Genomic DNA, 21370 nt, shown 5'->3' with positions numbered 1-21370 from the left:
AAGATGAAAAACTGCCAGAGCAGAGCTAGGCAAAAGAGCTAGAGAATTAAAGAGTCCAGACTGGAACAGGAGGGAAGATGACTCCAGGAAGGATTATTCTAGGTAAAAAAAACAAAAACAAAAACAAAGCAACATCAACCAGACAAATATCAGCACTGACAGATAATGTGATAGACTTTATGGTATAGAAAATTATACAGAGGCATCGTACAAAACTGTAAAATGTGGGAAGGTATGGAAAGTGTTAATCAGGGATTTAAAAACAGAAACAAGAAACTAAGTAAATTAAAAAAGAAATTATTAAAATCAGGAAAAACTTTTTTCAGGAAAGTATTGTTAACCGTCTCAGCAAAGTACACTAGAAAGATAAGATGACTGTAAGATGAATGAAGAGAGCTAAGATCTTCAACTATCGTAACACAGTATCTATAAATGAATAATGCTAGAGATGGCAGAAGTTACAAGGGTTTTTCTCATATGCCTTTTTAGCATTATTTGACTTTTAAAATATATATGGATGAAAAGATAAATCATGAAAATGGCATACATCATATTCTAAATATAAAAAAATTAGTAGTAGCAATTAGTGCTATATGACTACCGATGAGTCAGATGAAGAGGGCATCAGGGGAGTGGTTGCACATAAACTGAAAGCAAGGATTCCAGGGTGTTGCTACTTCAAAGTAATGGTACGAACAAAAAAAGCTCTATATCAATCCACCATTATAATCACACTGCTTAATATCACATCTAGCATATAGTAAGTGGCCAAAAACTATTCTGTAAATAAATACACGAGTAGGATAGTTTTTACACTATGATCAGTATCTAACAGACAAACATGGCTAGAAAGGAAGGTCCATGGAGAAGACTAGTGGGAGCTAAGGCTAATGAAGCAGACAGAGGTCAGACCACAGAAGACTCAACTGTCAAGAAATCTTCATTTGATCCTATAGGCAACCAAGACATGCCAAAAAGTTTTAGCAAAGAGGTACTTAAATAATGTAATGTTGAAAGATTAATCACAATATGGACTGGAAATGGGGGTGAAGAAAGATATAAAAACACCTGTGAAAATACACGAGAAATGTAAGGAAAAAGAGTCAGGACTTTCCAGCAGGCTAGAACTAATATTAAGGTTCCTGAAAGCCATATCAATCATTAAAACCTTTTCTGCTTAATGGAAAATAACATGGTAGATTATTTTCTGGCCATGTAATCCACCTGTAAGTGTACACGCCTAAATTACTTTGCCTGTTGATGACTTTTTCCTTAATCTGTCTTAGTCTGAAAAATTTTGACCAGTCTATTTTTTAGAAATGGTATATCCATTAATGATAGAACAAAATATTAAATATCAATTAAAATACAATTACCAATATGGTGTGCCAATGAAAGACTTCCGTTTGGCAATTGTAGCTGTTATCTGTGCAGATACTCCAAAATCAGCTATTAAAAAAAATGAGAAACATTTAGGAAACTGACAGACAATAAAATTGTTTAAGGCAACATAAGAAGAAACTTTTAAAAGTTATTTTTATTAAGTTAATTTCACAGCAATACGGGATATTCTCAAACATCACATTACAAATTTTAACTTTAATGGACTAGCATTAAAATATCACAAAGTAGTGAATACATATCACAGCCAAATAGATTCCCATATATTCCCATATAAATCAAATAACAACAAAGGTCAAGATCAAATAATTTTGATGAGAAAGTTATAGCTGAGAGAATGTAAACTGCCAGACTTATTAATATTGTAATTTCTAATTCTCAGGACTAGAAATCCAAGAATATCACTGGAAGGGATCTTTAAGAGACACTATATTCCATTCACTTTCTCCATACCCGTGAATGACATCAGATAAACCAGTAAGTCTACCTGTAGCTTGAAAAGACATCCAATCAGAATATCCCCAAACTTAACAATACATTTAGTACCAATATCAGTACCTATCAGGAAACTATTTTTATGTATGATTTGTTACTATTCTTTAAGATAAATATTTGGAAATCTAATATTTTCTATTTTACTAATGATGACTTCTAAATCCTTCTCAAGTAAGATATATTATAAATAGTATGTCTTTGAGTGAGGCACATAACACTGGCACAAAATATTAAACTGCTGATAAAAACTTCACCAAGCAATCAATAGATAACTAAAAAGAACAGGACGTATCTTTTCTGCTTTTCCCATATTTAGAAGCCACGTAGGAAATTTTTATTACGTTATTTCTAGATACATGTTCTTAAATCTGATTAATCTCACAGGTTATAGTTCAAAATAGTTGTATCTATATTTTTATAAAATACTTATTTTAATTTGGGTTTATCTAATAGATATCGTTTAAAATAACTGGTATTTGTTATTAACTATTTCATTTAATACTAACAAATATGACTTTGTTCATAAAACTATAATGAACATTTGTTCTGTCTTAAACTTGCAAATTAAGTCATTATTTGGTTTTGAACTCTATTTTAATTGAAAATGTAATAACCTAAAGTTATAAAATGAAATAAGTTACTGTTTGAAATAAAGCAACATTCAGCATCTAAATTACATTCTTAAATAAGTAATGCTGTTTTTTATTTTAAAAGCTTTATGTAAAGAATAAAGTGTTTTTGGAGTTACTGATTTTTTTGTATTTGTCTTCTTTTTTGGTTACAAGGTAATTCTGTACAGATTTCTTACTATTACAGAAGTCCCATTCCTGGGTTTAGAGGTGAAAGAATTCAGAAGGATATTCTTTCACAGTATCTTTACAACAAATCTGTCTTATGTGAAGGGCAGACTTTATCCCTGTTTAAGGGAAGTGGATACAGAGAGGCGACGGCATGGCAACGAGATTTCCATCTAAAAATACATAGATGCCGTCTTAGGAGAGGGAAAACCTGGTCCTACAAAGGAAAACATAAACTTCACTACATTTTAGAATAGAGTTGTGCATGTGACAAAATTTCCAATTTACTTACCCAATTTCACGTGACCATTATCCGTTAATAGAATGTTAGCTCCCTTTAAAGTAACAATATTTTAGTTAAAGTAGGAAATAGATATTTTATCAGACAGCACATATATACATATAAACATATTTAAAATAATCATAGCCTTAGACCTAGAAATACTTAAAGTGTGCTTAATTAAAATGTTATATCATTAGAGTCACAGGTAAATCTACTGTCCACTTTTTAGGCAATTTGACTATCCTTATAAAATGTTTTGCCTTGCAAAAAAGCTGCTACTAACATAGTATGAATGTTAATATAAAAGTGATATATTAGTTTTCATCAAAATGTTATTTCCTCATTGATCAAACACTATTACTACACTAAAATGTAACTTTACAAAGCATTTTCAACTGTTTACATTACACTTTAAACTTGATTATTCTTTCCTGTGTTTTTGTGTGTGGTTTTTTTTTTCTTTCCTATTTTTTTAAAGAACCTCCCTTTCTAGGAACTCACCATCAATTGAACAGGGTTGGTATGTGAGACTGTACCTCAGTACATGCTGCTTAGTACATGAGGTTGTCTATACTAATGTGCCTTGCCAAGCGCTTAGGCCCATCCAGTATATAAACAACTAGCCACAGGCCCACACAATTAAAATGTCACTCGTCTGCATGATCTGGCTGCATTTTAGCCACTTTCGCTTCTTGATCTAAGCTCAAAGAAGATAATGATGACTTCATCTTCAATAAGCTCAAAGCTTTTGGAAGAGATAGGAATACTATATCCCAAAGGTATTGTGGACTCTTTGGTACAAGGTGCCATCAATCATGTAAGCATGGGTTTGGTGGAAAAAATACTGGGAATCCTCCTACTCTCAACTAACGTGAGGAAGAAACAGTAGAAGACCAGTTCAGGACATAGGGCACTGGGGAGAAAGAAAAACGCTCCCAAACTCCAAATGTCACCAGTGAAGCTGAGCAGCACCCACCCACTGATACTACTGTAGCTCTATGGAATAGTGGGGGAAGAAGAAAAAGGAAAGAGACTAGGAGCAGGGATTTCAACTTGATCTAGTCCCTAGCTATCTAAGACTTCTGTCAGAGGCTTCATTTTGGGTTTTCTCCAGCTCAGACTAACTTTCCTAAGTTATAGCTTATATCATGTCACTTGTACATCATGGCCTTCCTCTCCTCCCTCCCTTCCCTCCCTGAGAGGCCACCAGTAGTCAGGCGCTATTTTAAGCTCTGGGGTTACAGTAATGCATAAGTTCCAATTCCCATGTAGTTTACATCCAAGCAGGAGAAAAAAACTAAAAATAAATATATTTATATTTATCATCTATCTATGAATGAATGAACCAACAAATGATTCAAAGTCAGGCAGAGATAATTACTCTGAAGACAGGGCAGGGAAAGCCTCTCCAAAGGCAGTAATACATGAGCAGAGATCTGGGTGAAGTAAGTGTATAGAGCCACACCAAACTCTGGGAGAAGACTATTTCAGGAAAGGAGGAGGAAATTTGAAGACCTGGGGCTAGAATGAGCTCAACATATTCCAAGATTGGCAAGTTTAGTGTGGCTGGAAAAGAATGAGTAAAACAGAGACAAGAGGAGTGTAAGATGAGGTCACATGGAAATGCATGGGTCAGATCACTGTATAACCTTGTAGGTCATGGTAAAGGCATCTGAACTTTATACTGAATATTATGGGAAACCAATGGTGGTTTATAAGCAGGAGAGTGACAAGATATGGTTGAAAAGGTCCCTTTGGTCGCCAAGTGGAAAAGTGACTACAAAACTACTAAGAATGGGAGCATTGAGACCACTCAGACGACTATTACAGAAGACCACATGATATAATATTATGGTGGCTTAGATAGGAGTAGAAATGGTGGTGATGGCTCAAATCAACCCAATTAGGCCCAGACTCTGAAGTCTAGCACACAAGTCCTTGCATAACGGAACACCAAACTACCCAATCAGTCCCATCTCTAATTAGTGTCACACACTCTCTTCTCTTCAATAATATGGTACAGTTTTTATGTTCTCTAAAATGGCCCACACTTTCTAACTTCTGTACCTGCTCACATTGTTTTCTCTGCTTGAAATGTACTCCAACTTCCATTTCTGACAAAAATCTATCAATCCTCCCAGATCATCTACATGCCAATGACACAGAACCTTTCTTGAGTTACTGATCTTCCTGTGAGCTCTTCTACCTTTGAACTCCAAAAGCTCTTTGGTTATGTCTTTTAAGTGGCTTACAAAAAAAAAATACCTTCAAATGAGGGATCTCAGCAGGTTATCTGTGAGTCCACTGAAATTTCATGGAAAATTTGAAGACGTGCACATAAGGGCATTTTCTCAGAAGACAGTTCATGGTTTATCATCAGAGACCCAGAGAGCAATAAGATTTGCCCCAGTCTCTATCCTCAAAAAAGGTTAAAAATCTTTATGTTAGAGAAAATGTTCGAAAACAAAAGGGGAAGAGAGAAATAGGAGGAAGGATGAACAAAGAAAAAGGGACAAGAAAAATAAGTGAAAGAAACAAATCTAAACTGGGGAGATGGCAATATCCTTAGAAATATGCTGAGGATTCCTACCATAGCACCTGCTGTACCACTGAGCTAACCCCAGCACATCTAGAGCACCTGCTCTCCTCTGCCAGCTAAATAAATAAAAGACTATGAGAAGGCAGGACACGGTGGCTCACGCTTGTAATCCCAGCATTTTTAGGAGGCTGAGGTGGGAGGATCACCTGAGGTCAGGAGATTGAGAACAGCCTGGCCAACATGGTGAAATCTTGTCTTTACTAAAAATATGAAAATTAGCCAAGCATGGTGGCAGGTGGCTGTAATCCCAGTTACTCGGGAGGCTGAGGCAGGAGAATCACTTGAACCTGGGAGGGGGAGGTTGCAGTGAGCCAACATCGTGCCACTGCACTCCAGCCTGGGCAACAGAGCGAGAATCTATCTCAAAAAAAAAAAAAAAAAAAAAGAAAGAAAAGAAAAGAAAAGAAAAAAGACTATGAGAAAATGTCAAAGGTCAATTTATCCATTTTGATGCATGACTAAGACTTAAGACTGCAAAAGCTCACTGAAATAGTCAAAGCATAAAACTTACTAAAAACTATAACTCTATAACTTGATGAAAGCTATAAACTTACTCTGCATTTTACTAATAACTACAAAGAAGCTAAAATGAGTTATTAAAACATTAATCTACTGAATGATATACTTTAAAAGGATGAATTTCATGGTATATGACTTGTACCTCAATAAAGCTGCCATAAAAAAATTAAACTATTAAAAGTATCACTCATTTTTATTATGGTAACATATTTCAGATAAATTTATCAAATAAAACAATTTTGCCCAAGACAATCTGATCAGAGTATTTAAAAATGAAGAGAGGATTATTATGTTAAAAATACAATGTATACCTTTATATCTCTGTGCATTTTTCCTTTACTGTGAAGATAATATAATCCCTGGAGTTTCAAAAAACAGAAAAATAAACAAGATTTTATCACGGAGCACACTTTGGGATTTTATGTGATCAAATGGGTACTATTCTGTGCATTTTATTTAATCTTTACAGGAAATCTAGTAGTAATCATTAACATATTTTAATAGATCTTTAAAAAAAGATCAAGAAAATGACTAATTTTTCTATGAAAATTTTCAGTAAATTCTACAAACAGTGTGAAATAACTTTTAAAAAGTATACACCTAATTAGTATCAGAGTGTTTGAATTCCCATGATAGTGCTTAATTTTCAAGCCTTTCTTTGGTATTAAGAGGAAAATATACAATAACAGATCCATAGTGCTCAAATTTTAGGTTATATCATCACATTTGGGCTTTAAAGTATTTATTGGGAAATATAATTTGAGTTCATTGCACAATTTTCAAATGTATTAAAACTCATTTTAAGAGTTTACCAAACTAAAATATTTAGTTCTTACTTTGTTGAACAGGTAATGCACAATAAGTAAAGACTTAGTTTAATGAAAAATGTTATTTCTGAATTAGCACTTGATTTACCTGCAGTGTTTCTCTGCTAACATATGCAATTTGCAGTTCTGACAGAGGTCCAGTTACTGCAAAAAAAGAAAGTTAATACTCATAAAATTAGTCAATGCATGTTTTTCAATATATAATAAAGTTTTGCAAGTTTAAGCAACAGACTTAATATACCTAAACAATTCTACTGAAATGTAAGCTACTACTACAGGCCTGAATTACTGTCTAACTGTGCCTGGCTCCAGTTTTTGCTTTTTTTTTTTTTGAGAAAGGGTCTCATTATGTCGCTCAGGCTGGAGTGTAGTGGTGCGATCACAGCTCACTGCAGCCTCGACCTCCTGGGCTCAAGTGATCCTCCCACATCAGCCTCCTGCGTGGCTGGGGGAACAGGTGCACGCCACCACACCTGACTAGTTTTTTATTTTTTGCAGAGATGGGGTCTCATTATCTTGCCCAGGCTGGTCTTGAATTTCTGGGCTCAAGCAATCTTTCCGCCTTAGCCTCCTGAAGTGCTGGAATTACAGGTTTGAGCCACTGTGTCCAGCCAAGTTTTTGCTTTTTAAAAATCTGACTTGCTCATCGTTGTATCTTTAGTGTGCAGAACAGTGCCTGGCACAGAAAAGCAGCCCAATAAATATTTATGGAATGGAGGAATGAAGTAGTCACTGAAATTAATTATATTCTCATTTTTATATCTCATTCATCAATATAATCTCTTAAAACATCAAAAGAAAAGATGTCCAACAGGTTTACCTAGTTTTTATTAAAGCTTTTCAACTGACGTAGAACATGTATTATGACTAGTTTTAAATCAATACTTTTTATAAAAATACTAGCCAGATAGTTATAAAATTAACATATGTTCGCTCTAAAAAGTTCCAATCAATAGAAAAGTTAGGAAATTAAAAGTCGCTTCTTTATCCAAAATGTTACTCAACAGTAAGCAATACCAATAGTTTGGTCTATAATATACCAGATGATTTTAAACAGACATTTTATAAACTATATGTATCTCAGAAACACATAAGTGGAATCATATTACAACATACAATTCTGAAACCTACTCTTTTCACTTATGATGAACATCTTTACATCAATATACAGGTCTTAACCTTATAAATAATATTTCCTGTGTGTGCATCTGCTAAGTCCCTCCAGAACTCATGCTGAAACTTAATCTCAAAGAGGCAGGACTCTGAGGAGGAGATTAGGTCACGAGTGCTCCTCCCTTGTGAATGAGATTAAGACTCTTAATAAAAGAGACTTCAGGCAGTGTCCACTCTTTTTTGCCCTTCCATCTCTTCTGCCATGTGAGGACACTGTGTGCACTCTATGAGAAATGGGTCTTTGCCTGACACCAAACCTGTTGGCACCTTGATCTTGCACTTCCCAGCCTCCAGAGCTGTGAGAAATAAATTTCTGTTGTTTATAAATTAACCAGTCTCAGGCATTTTGGTATAGCAGCACAAACAGAGCATCTGTACACTATAAAATAGTTTTCTTTTTCACTATTAAATCACTGTAGAATAAAGAAATACATTAAGTGGGAGAGACTATCCTAGAAATTAAATTAAATTCCAAAGATAGAAACCTTGGCTAGATAGTAAACTCACACTTAAAAAAACTTAACAGATTTGTAAACATGTTTAGTTTGGAGTACTTGCGGTATTTCACCATTATGAAAGAGAGAAATCTATTCCACTTAGATTATTTTAAGGACAGGGTTGGATTTAAATGTCTATGGATAAACCATATAACTTATTTCTGTGGTTTCCAAGCCCACACACATTCAGTAAGATACACCTCCTTGAGATTTCTGTTTCTCTAATACAATAAATAAGATAATCTGAAAACCCCGAAAATAACACTTAGAAGTGAAAGGCAAATTTTTTTTCAGAAATAACCTTTTCAATTACTAGCTAAGTTTACAAATAGTAAGATACCTTCCCAAGAGACAAAAACAAAAACTGAAATGAAAAATAGAAGGTAAAACCGTGAAAGAATATTCTAGCTGTCTCTTAGGGGAAGGTCAATCTTGGTAAGCTAGGGCTTTAGCATTATCCTTTACATGGTACAGAAGACAAGGACCTAGGTCTGCAGAAGAGCTAAAGCAAACACCCATATACAACTAGAACCCTCAGAGGGCTACATCCTCATTAAAGGTGTAGACAAGCACAGAAGATAAGCCAGAAGGGATTCTGGCTGTCACAGAGATGGAGGAAAAATGCCTCCTCTTAGAATTTGCCACCATAGGCTTCCTTATTCAGGTTGAGCGTTCAGATATATATTGGAAACAATGAGGTCACTAGGATCCCAGAAAAAAAAAAAAAAAAAAACCCAAAAACAAAAAACAAAACTCTGGAAGGACACACCTTCAAATGCCACACAGAATTCCCACCGAAAAACCTCACTAACGGTGATCTCAAAATCCAAAATTATAAAATAAGTGAGAAAATAATTAACCATAAAGATATAATGGGTTGTGGAAAGTTGTGAAAGAACAATATTAAATGAACAAACACAAAAAGCTCAATGGAAAATAGAAAAAAAAATCCTACTGTGTTGGAACAATAAAAGGTTCTACTGTTAGTTCTTCAAAGTAAAAGTAAACAAAAGTTAAAGGGGAAACCTCACAAGCACTAGGGTTATTAAAATAACTTTCCCTTCATCAAATAAATTATTCCCTTCATCAGATAAATTATTCTCTCTATATAATGACAATGTGATAAAACTGAGGCAGAAGAGAGAGACACATAAATGGAGGTACATGTCCTATATGACCGTGCAAGTATACAACACTATAGACTAGCCAAAGAGTATTACGCATTGCCATGAAAAGGTTATTTGGTGAAAAACTAGGTGCAGCCAAAAGAGTGAACACACAGAAAGATAGGATTTGGGGTTTTGTATATGCATATGAATCCCCAGTATTCATGTATGAGAACCTCCAAGGGTACCTGAAAACTGCCATTTTTTCCCACTGATCCAGTTGCTAACCAGTATAAATAAATCAGTATTGACGAATTCACATTACTTTGTTACTTCTACCAGTTAGGTTAAAATGGAATGGTAAGAATCATGACAACCTATTTGTGTAACTAAACTGGTCTTGCTTCTTAATGAAGAAAGCAAAATCAGACACCTAAGACCAATCATATGGATATGTGATGAAATCACTAAACAATCTGAGAATGACTAAAAAAAGGTATGCCTTGAAAACTAAAGATGTAAAAGTAGGAATGAAAACTGTAAGAACAAGACACAAAGGAAAAAATAATGGAGGGAGATGTAAAATAGAACTAAATAATTTCTAGACATGAAAATATATGGTAACCAAAAATAAAATTTAATGGATGTTCTAATACAGCTATAAAATCAGTGAAATGAAAGATCGATATGAGTATCTCTAGTGCTATCCTGAAGGACAAAAAAGTGGTAAATAGGAAATTGAGTTGAAGAGACATGAAGATCTAATGTACATCTAACTAAGATTCTAAGGGAGAGATTGCAGATTGGGGGAGAAAATATTTGAAGAGATAACAATTGATAATTGTCCAGATATGACAGAAGAGCAAAACTGAGGTAAGCCTGTTAAGTCCTAAGCAGAAAAAGTAAAAATAAACCCATTCTTAGGCACCAGAAACACCAGAAATTAAGAGAAAAAGACTAAAAGCAATTAGAGATAAGAACAGATAACCTGCAAAGGATCAATAATTAGACTGACAGAAGGTTCTAACAACTATAGAATCTAAAAGACAATGGCCCACCTTCTTCAAAATGCTGAAAGAAAATACCTGTCAACCTAGAAAATACCTATCTATACCCACTTAAATGATCAACAAATAGTAAGGGTCAAACACTGAGGAAGTTTACCACTAAAATATTGCTGAAAAAACTTCAGGAGGCTGGGCATAGTGGCTCATGCCTGTAATCCTAGCACTTTGGGAGGCTGAGGTGGGCAGATCACAAGGTCAGGAGTTCGAGACCAGCCTGGCCAATATGGTGAAACTCCATCTCTACTAAAAATACAAAAATTAGCTGGCGTGGTAGCGGGCGCCTGTAGTCCCAGCTACTCGGGAGGCTGAGGCAGAAGAATCGCTTGAACCCGGGAGGTGGAGGTTGCACTGAGCCGAGATCGCGCCACTGCACTCCAGCCTGGGCGACAGAGCAAGACTCTGCTTATAGAAAAAAAAAAAAAAAAAACTTCAGGAAAAGGGAAATTAAGCCAATTAGGAAGGGAATCAATAGTAGAGAAATTCACCCAAATTCCAACCAAAAAAAAGGGCACGGGAATAGCCATTTGAATTTCTAACATAGAAATCACAAGCTTCTAGAAATACTATTTGTTTTATAATATAAAATAATGCCAAATATCTCATCATTTTCACTGAATCTTTGAAATCAAAATGACACAAATAAAGAAAAGTTTCTCAAATATTCATTAAACAACTATACTTAATCAAAAGTATGCTAAAAAAGTAACTTTTCATAAAGCAGAAATGTTCTCATACTCCTTCACCTGGTCTTCAAGGCTCTCCCTATCCAACCCCACGCCCACACCGACAGGAGTGATCACACGAGTCACGCCTTCATGTCACTGTACCAAGGCTTCATCTCTGAAAATGCACTTCTTCGTCTTATTATTATTATTACTACTTTGAGATGGAGTCTCGTTCTGTTGCCCAGGCTGCAGTCCAATGATGCGATCTCGGCTCACGGTAACCTCCGCCTCCCAGGTTCAAGCAATTCTCCCGCCGCAGCTTCCCGAGTAGCTGGGATTACAGGTACTCGCCATCATGCCCAGCTAATTTTTGTATTTTTGTAGAAACGGGGTTTCACCATGTTGGCCAGGCTGGTCTTAAACTCCTGACCTCAGGTGATCTACCCGCCTCAGCCTCTCAAAGTGTTGGAATTAAGGGCATGAGTCACTGCACCTGGCCCTTGTCTTTTTTCTACCCAGTTTACCTATCTTTTCAAGACCAATGTAAATAGCTCATTTTCTTTATTAAGCTTTCTAAAATGATTCTAGAAAATCCATCATTTTCTTTTTCCTATTCCAACTGTAATTAGCAGCCCAGTAAAATACTATTATGTCAATATTTAGGTTAAGTAAAACCTGTGCCAAGAAGACAAAGTGAAATTAAGTAAAATAAAAACAGTAACATTCTGGCCCAAATAGTCTTACATGTCTGCTTTAGTGCAATTTGCCCCTCAAAATACTTAAGTGGTCCCACACTAGAAAACAGAAGCCCGAATTCTATGACAAAATGAGAAAAAAGGTCCAAAATATTTTCTCAGAAAATAGACAGGATTTTATTTTACATTAATCAAAAGCCTAATCTGTAGTTTGTGACAATAATCCACCAATAGAAACAGAAAAGGAAGAAAAAGAAAAGGCTGTTTATTTTACTTTACAAATCTCTCTTATATACTCCTTGAATTCCCAGTGAAAAATGTTTTCATCATTTTTTAATTCCTCAGAATCTGGCAGTATCTAAGAGAATAAACATTTAATTGATATTTCTTCAATACATGAGAACAAAATAAATCTTTCTATTATCACTACTCATGTATACACTGGATATTTTACCGGCTTAGCATTAACCAGCAAAGCCCTTGCATTTTTACAGGTCTGAGTTTAAATTTTTGAAATAACTACAATATGCCTCTTCAGAATTAGCAAATAATTCAAATGCATTTAATTTTCCAACTTGTAAATTATAGTAAAGATTCTTCCTTTCTTCCATATAAATCTAAAATACCTTTATATATCCAAACAATATAATGATAAAACATAGCTTGCTTTCCTTAAGATAATGTTGATGTTTTAATATAGTAAATAACTGTATTTTAAGAAATTCAACCTAATCCCTACAAAAATACAACTTTGGTCTTACCGTGATAAATATCTTGTAAAGAACCACCTCCACAAAACTCCATGCAAATCCAAAGCTTATCTCGCCTATAAAGAGAAAAGAAGCATGTATCATATTTTCATGATTAAAACTGTCTGTGTGAGGTAACAAGTATTTTAAGGTTGTAAGCTATAACACTGCAAAACAACAAAAGCAACGTGTTATCTTTACAATAACTAATTAATCTTTATGAGTAAATGAATTACTTTATATAATGTGTTACTATAATCCAACCTGAGGTTTTAAACTTATAATACATCATTTGTTGGATACAAAGCTGTCATCAGGCATGTCCAAATAATGAAAATATTTCCCTTTAGTTAAAAACTTCTCCTCCCCAACAGTTTATACATCTACCCAGATTCTTCACAGACAAATGGCAATAAATCTCAAAGTATACTACTTTGATAGCACTCTCATCAACAAAACAGGCAAAATATAAATGTTAGCTTCATATTTAGATTCAACAATGATTTTTCCAAAATACTCTTAAAATTTTTCACTCACTTCTCTTTAGATAGCACTTCTCTCTCATACTCAAATTATAAGCTGTTGTAACCACATAGTCATAGGAGAAATAATCAGCAGTGATTTATATAGCTTATTCCTTTGTTCAGTCATTCATTACTTAATCTCTTAAAATGTACCAGGAAATGTACTATTTGTGGTACAGAGATGGGACAGAAAATCTCTGAACTCAGCAAGCTCTAATGCAGAAGAAAGATTCTACCTAAATATATGTCTGTCTCTCTCACCACTGCCTTCTCAGTGTCTAGAAGAATATCCAGAAAATAAATATTTGTTCCATAAATGAATGAATGCATGAGTGACTGAAAGAATAAACATATCGAATTAGACTGAGGTCAGGAAAATATGGCCAGCGAACCAAATCTAGCCTGCTGCCTGATTTTATACACCTCTGCAACTATGAATCGTTTTCCTACTTTAAAATGGTTGGGAATGGTTCTGTTACTTCTAACTAAAATTAATACATAAAATGGTTGAGAAAATAATAAAAATAATAATATTTCTTGACACATGATGATTACATGAAGTTCAAATTTTAGTGCCAATAAATAAATTTTCATTGGAACACAGTCGTACTCATTTATTTCTATACTGCCTATGGCTGCTTTCGCGCTAGAAGAGCTGAGTAGTCGTGACAGAGACCATGTAAGCCCACAACGCCTAAAATATTTACTATGTATCCCTTTATGTAGACAAAGTCTGCTGACTTGGGTTAGATCATAATTTGATTAATGCATAATCCAGGCATGTATAAAGTACTGTGGGAACCCAGAGATGAAAATACCTAGGAAAATGAATGGAAAGTTTTAGGGAGGAGAAAACATTTGAATTAGGTCTTGAAATTAAAGTAGAAATTTGCCAGGGAGAGACAGGAAGGGACCTGTGTAAAAGAATGAAAACTTGAAAGAAATGCACATGTGGCAGACTGTGGGTGATTTAGTGTGAGTTGAAGAAAGACTGCCTGAAGGGACAGCAGCAGGAAATAAACCTAGAATAGGCTGGGTCACACTGTGAAACAATCCTTTGTTTACAAACTTTTCAGTTTAGTTACCTTCCTGTAGATAATCTCTGGTCGGTCCTTGTCTCTCTTAAAATGTGGCATCAAAATCAAGTACTAAGATTCTGAGTGTTACATGAACAAAACATTAAAAAGTGGAGATGCTGAGCCGGGCCCAGTGGCTCACACCTGTAATCCCAGTAACTCAGGGGGCTGAGGGAAGAGGATTTCTTGAGGTCAACAGTTTGGGACCAGCCTGGGCAACACAGCGAGACTCTCATTTCTTAAAAAACAAACAAAAAAACTTAGCCAGGAGAAGTGGTACATACCTGTAGTCCCACCTACTCTGGAAGCTGAGGTGGGAGGGGGGCATTATTTGAGCCCAGGAGTTCAAAGTTATAGTGAGCTATAATAGTGCCACCACACTCCAGCCTGGGTGACCGATCAAGATCTGAATCTTTAAAAAAGGCAGAGATGCTTCTATCAGCCATAGGTCACATATGGTTGACAGTAGTGGAATTAGCCAGACCTAAGAGGTGAGCTGACTTGACTGCAGTGGACACGGCAGCAAACAAAAAGAGAGCACAACCTATCAGAGTGCAAAGGTCAATGAACTTAAGAGTATGAAGTAGCAAGGTATCATGGTTCTAGAAGGTAATGCTATAAAGAGAGTGAAGCCCAAAATAAAACTGAAGCCATCCAGGAGCTGCAATTCACAGGTGGTCCACATAACAATGAGATTGAAGCAAATAGCTGATAAAAAATTTGTTTTAATTTCTAATATGGTAAATACCAATAGATATAACTTACATAAATATGCACCAACTGCCCAGTGGCCTGGTATTAAGAACTTTCAGAATGGATGTCTGAGACTGGCAGATGTGTGGTCTTTCTAATCCCCCAGAGAATGTAACCACTGTCTCCTTTATTTGATCACTGTATTTCTATTAACTTAGCTGAAAGCTATCGTTAACTTCTCAGCAACTACACTAAGCTGCTAGTTTACTGTCTGTAGTTAGTCAAAACCTCTGGATCTTTATAAAACAAAAGGCAGACCAGTTCTCTCTCCAGTTTCTATTTGTCTATCTGGTTCAATGAAACTAAGCACAGGATTTTTTTCTTATTAGTTAAATCCTATACTTTAAAAAAAATCAGTAGTTTTGATTCATATCCCTTTGTTTCTGACAGGTGTCTTATTAGCTTTCCCAGCATAACACTTTAAAACGGTTCAGCAAAGAAAGCATAACACACATTGCATTAGGTTTAATTCACACCCTTGAGGCAGTGAGCTAATTTTTTAAAGAATCCTAGTTGGAAATATACCTCTCCACGCCTGCTCCCAACCCCCAGAATCCAGAAGCAGTTGGTTAGCATCTGAAAGAACCTAAATCAGGAGTCCACCCTCCAGAGGTAGCAACTGGAAGAACTTGGCTTATAAACTATTTTAATCTGCACTAGTGGGTTTACTAATGAGCTTAAGTAATATTATAAATATTTTTAAAACATGAATGACAATGTAGATTACTTAGAATTACCATTTGGCATTTCTCTGCCTCTGCCTTAGGTATAAAGACTCTGGGAAGTCAACAATATTTGGAATGCTGCTTAGGCTCCAATTTGGATATACCTAGAATGCAGGATTCCATAGCCTGATCTCTCTAGGTTAGTTGAATCCTTCCTCTAGAAGAGTGGTTCTCAAAGTGTGATCTGGGGGTCACATGAGAGTCCCTGAGACATTTTCAGGGGGCCACCAAGGTCAAAACTATTTTTATAACACTAAGAAATTATTTGCTCTTTACATTCTCTTTCTCTCATGAGAGCACAGTGGAGTTTTCCAGAGACTACATGAAGTGTGAAAATGATGTCATCCCTGACAGCTACTGGAATACAAGCTTATATGTTGTATTCTCGAGTTTTAAAAATGTCTCAGCTTTAATTTCTAATATGGTAAATATCAATAGATATAATTCATATAAAACATAAACTCTCTTGGGGTACTAAGCAATTTTTAAGAGTATAAAATAAAGAGGTTCTATGACCAACCATAGCTCTAAAATATCTTCACATCTGCCACAAGTGAATCTTTCATGCTAAATGACAGCCTAGAGTTCTTAAGATGCAGGCAACTAAGACTTTACACAGCTTACTGTTTTGGGGTCTGCTTAGGATTAATAAAACAACATGTAAACTGCTTAGTAAAGGACCTGGAATACAGCACAATAAATGTAAGCTGTTTTCTACTCCCTTTGTTATTTTTTATCTTGTAGTATACAAGTCATCTTCATTTAAGTGTAGTGTAACTTAAATTAACTTGTAGTGTAGTGTAGTGTAACTTAAATTAACTTGTAAATTAACTTAAAGATGTTTAAGTCATCTTAAATTGCTCCTGGAACTCAGTGAAAGTATAAATAAATAAATAAATAAAGTCATGCTAATCACAACTTCTTTAAGTGGTCACTAATTATCTGATTAATAATTTATCCCAGAGCTTTGCTAGTGACTGACGAGTGATATCAACTTTAATAGTCTGTACTTTCTAGAAACCAACTTTTCCCCTTAATCTCTGATACCTCTTCTGTTTGTCAATACTCACTGCTAATGGACTACCATCACATTTGCTGAATTTTCAATATGAGATATAATTTACATAAATCTAAAAGTGTCTAAAAATTTAAGGTGTCTAGCTGCTTTATAATTATCTACTCACCATCTTGTGTTTCAATTCTATCTTAATAGTGTTTTTCCTATCCCTTCCAGTTTGAAAACAATCTTCCTTACTAGAGAAAATGAATGCAGGAAATGAGTTCTTGCTTTTTACATATTTCAATATGACACTACCTTCTACTTGAAGTTGGTCTATTCTCTTTTCTCCCTTTGCTTAAATATAAAATTTTCTATTCATCCTATGTAAAATGACTTTCCAGTTTATATACAGAAAAAAAAAATCAGGACTATATAGTAATACTTTTTAAGCTGCCTAAAATACTTTACTTTTATAATATTCTATTTAGTTAGAGTCTAGTATTATCAAAAAAGCTTGAGTAGTCATAGTCTATTAGAGAAATGACTTTCATCTGTCCCATGAACATCTTTCTTACAATGATAAATCTACATTTGCTTTTGGTCATTCACCAAGCCATATGCCTAACAGGAAAGGATTTGAGTCAATCAGCCCATTTTATGCAGGTCAGTTATAAAATCTTTGTCCCTAGGTATCTGAACTGAAATAAAATTAATCACTGAGGTAAATGTTCAATGATATCAGTATTTATGTCCTGACTCAACAATCCTCAGAATTCTATTTTCTCATTTTGTAAAATTATCTATCTTACAAGAAACAGAAAAATAAGTAGAGGGGGAAAAGTTAACTATTTTGATGTCTACCAGAACATACAGGGACCAAAATTCTAATAGCTATTTTATGGTTCTGAAATTCTTATAATTCCTAAAACACACTTTTTAATCTTCCCACATTTTGTAACACATCACAGACTTAAAACTAACCAAACTAAGTATATTTATGTATTTTTCTCAAATATAGCATAACTTGAAAAGCAAAATAAAATGTGACCAAGACCACTGAGAATCAGCAACTCTCGATTATCTGCCTGAAGTTGGCACACTGAGTCATCCTCCCTGGGAGAGGATGGGTAGCTATCTCTACACTGCAGTCCCCTGATTCCTGTACTGGATGTGAGTTATTGTCTTGCTGACCAAAGCAATGGCTATTCTACTATATTCAGCAAAACAATTCAACCTTAATCATCAATGAGAAAAACAGAAAGTTTAATAACTGCTAGATGTTTTAATATAGAATAACTTCTTTAACGTGAAGAAAATTTAAACTTTTTTGGTTCATTTAAAAATTACTAATAAGCAAAAATTATTGCATTCCAAATTTATACCATCTCCTTTCCCTTTAATAATGAGAGGTAAGGATGCTGTACCTGGGGGATACAGGCTGATCTATTTCTCTATCATTATACTTCCAAAGTGTGGGCCACTGAACATCAATCCTATGTGAAATATGCTTCCAGAAAGAAACCACTGTATAGTTAAATCAGTTTTTTAAAATATCACTTAGTCTCTTCTTGGAAATTAGCAAGGCCACTGGTATATTAAAGGCTCTGGGGAATCCTGTAGTGAGCAGGTGGTTGGAGAGAGGAGGGAGAAGGGAAGAGAAGGGAGGGTAACAAAATGGAAGGACGAAGGGTACCAGAAAGAAGATAAAGTAATGGGAAGAGGCGGAGGAAGGGAAAAAAGAGCGGAAGGGGGATGGGGCAAGTTGAGAGGGGGAAGCGATGGAGGAGAAAGAAAAAGAAGAAATAAAACTTCTAATTCTGTTTAGTTTACTATTTACCCAAATTATTTTTTCAATACACTCATTTTTTTACAAAACACATATTTGTATCCCTCAGAACTAATGATCTGTGGAAAACATCCTAGCAATACTGGTAAAGGAAGGTATCTAACTCCACCAAAGTTTTTTTGCTTAGAGCAGTGGTTCTTAACTGGGAGTGATTCTGTCCCCCAAGGAACATTTGAAAAAGTCTGGATACGTATTTGGTTGTCACAACTGGGGGAGGGGGTGCTACTGGTAACTAACAGAGGAAAGGGGTACTAATATTAACAATTATCCTACAATGCACAGGACCACTTCCCACAACAAAAAAAGTATCTGGCCTCAAGTGTTGATAGTGCCAAAGGTGAGAAATCCTGGCTTAAACAAATAACAAATTAACATCAACTTTAAGATATATTCCTAATTCCTCTCAAAAAGAGAAAAGAGAAGGACATTAACAGAAAACTGATAAAATCCACGTATACTGAGTTTAGCTAACAGTATCACACCAATGTTAATACTGTAGTTGTGAAAAGTGTGCCATGGTTGCGTAAGATGTAAACATCAGAGAAAGCTGAGTGAAGGAAATACTCTGTACTATTTGCAGCTTTTCGTAAAAGTAGAATAATCCTAAATTAGAAAGTTCCCTTTTTTTAAAAGCAAGAGTAGCTGGGTATAAAGTGACTTCACTGTAATCTTTAATCTCATATTCTAATTATTCAAAAAGACATTCACAAATACATTTCGAGTTAAGATCCAGTTGTTTCCCTTCTCAGCACTGTCTTTGGCTCTAGAAAAAAAAATTTTCCCCAGTTTTATATAACTCAAGAGACCAACATCTCTTTCCAGGATTACTGTGATAAATACACTGTAATTAGTTTAAATTGCCTGTTTTATTCCCCTCCACCCTAGGTCCACCTCCATAGAATATACTAACTCTGTTAAAATCTTTCAGCCAGTATGCTCAGTCCCTGTAGGTCCTAATTAAGGCATAAAAGATTCCTTTTTGCCTGTATCTCCACAACCTTATCTACTCCAACTACACTCGGCCCTCTGGAGGCCACCGGTCCAGCACCTGTGGGGTTCAACCAAACACAGGTTCACCTAACCGGAGACTGAAAATTTTCAGAGGGGAAAAAATAAAAATAACACAACAATAAAAATAACACAAATTAATAAATTATTACACTATTTACATAGCATTTACACTGTGTTAGGTACCATGGGTCACCTAGAGATAATTTTGAATTGAAGGATGTACACAGCCATGCCACTTTATATGAGGGACTTGAGCATTCATGGGTTTTGGTATCCACTGGGGTTCTGGAACCAATCCCTGCACATACTGAGAAGTAACTATGTACCCCCTTTTCCCTCTCAGGCTCTAATATGAGACCAGTAGCTGTCTCCTGAATATGTCATAGTTTTTCATGCATGTGTTCCCTTTGCCAAAAATTCCAATTTTGTATACACATAAATATCTATCAATCTTTTAACACCCAGTATTTGGCAATTACATCATTCACAGAGCTTTCTCTGATTCCCCTACTTTGACAAAAATCAGTCTATCATCCTTAGCACTTCTGTGCCTTACTTCTAAATTATTACTGCATCTAGCATATTATGTTATGATTATTTGCTCATGCCTACTTCTTCTGTTAGATTATAAGCTCCTTAAAGGGAAGGATTAGGTTTTAGATATCTTTATATCTGTGAAAATCAACACTGCACTCTACATGCTAAGAAATAATGTATAAACACTTTGTAAATGGTGGTGATTTACATATTTAAGTTGTTATTGAGGTAAAGAATGCTCATCTAAACTAGTACTCTGTACTTCAAAGGTTTATTTATTTTATTTTATTTTTGAGACAGTCTCGTTCTGCCATCCAGGCTGGAGCGCAGTGGAGCGATCTTGGCTCACTGCAACCTCTGCCTCCCGGGTTCAAGCGATTCTCCTGCCTCAGCCTCCCTAGTAGCTGGGATTACAGGCATGTGCCACCATGCCCAGCTAATTTTTTTTTTTTTGGTGGAGATGAGAGTTTTGCCATGTTGGCCAGGCTAATCTCAAACTCCTGACCTCAGATGATCTACCTGCCTCAGCCTCCCAAATTGCTGGGATTACAGGCGTGAAACAACACAACCAGCCCAAAGGTTTAAAATATCTATTCTAGATAGTTTTTACTGTATGGATCAAATCTTCTACTGGCTTATTAAGAAGCATTTGTTGGACAGGTGCAGTGGTTCACACCTGTAATCCCAGAACTATGGGAGGCTGATACAGGCAGATCACAAGCTCAGGAGTTTGAGACCAGCCTGGCCAATATGGTGAAACCCCGTCTCTACTAAAAATACAAAAATTAGCTGGGCGTGGTGGCACGCGCCTGTAATCCCAGCTACTAGGGAGGCTGAGGCAGAAGAATCTCCAGAACTCGGGAGGAGGAGGTAGCAGTGAGCCGAGATCGTGCCACTGCACTGCAGCCTGGGTGACAGAGCCAGACTCTGTCTCAAAAACAAATAAAGGAGCATTTATTGTTTTTCCCCCAAGCTTTTATTGGTTCAAGCTTGAGAGGAATGTCTGCATTTTCTTAACTTATTCT

General features: G+C 35.6%; 1 protein-coding gene across 4 annotated transcripts in view; it reads right to left on the bottom strand.

The window, feature by feature from the left end:
• MAP4K3 (mitogen-activated protein kinase kinase kinase kinase 3) overlaps positions 1-21370 on the bottom strand; it is a 187965-nt gene that overhangs the window by 79234 nt on the left and 87361 nt on the right. For 3 of the 4 annotated variants that reach the window (XM_033175933.1, XM_033175931.1, XM_033175934.1), the window contains exons 4-8: positions 12886-12950; positions 7010-7065; positions 6406-6453; positions 2986-3028; positions 1377-1449 (exon numbers count right to left, since the gene is read on the bottom strand). In XM_033175933.1, the coding sequence (XP_033031824.1) occupies positions 1377-1449; positions 2986-3028; positions 6406-6453; positions 7010-7065; positions 12886-12950 (285 nt within the window). The remainder of the gene's footprint in view (positions 1-1376; positions 1450-2985; positions 3029-6405; positions 6454-7009; positions 7066-12885; positions 12951-21370) is intronic. The other variant, XM_033175932.1, reaches the window with a different exon arrangement.

Source organism: Trachypithecus francoisi, unplaced genomic scaffold (genome assembly GCF_009764315.1).
Source record: "Trachypithecus francoisi isolate TF-2019V2 unplaced genomic scaffold, Tfra_2.0 Lachesis_group17, whole genome shotgun sequence".
Lineage (NCBI taxonomy): Eukaryota > Metazoa > Chordata > Mammalia > Primates > Cercopithecidae > Trachypithecus > Trachypithecus francoisi.
The sequence above is the reverse complement of the archived record's forward strand: the minus strand, read 5'-3'. Positions and strand labels throughout refer to the sequence as shown.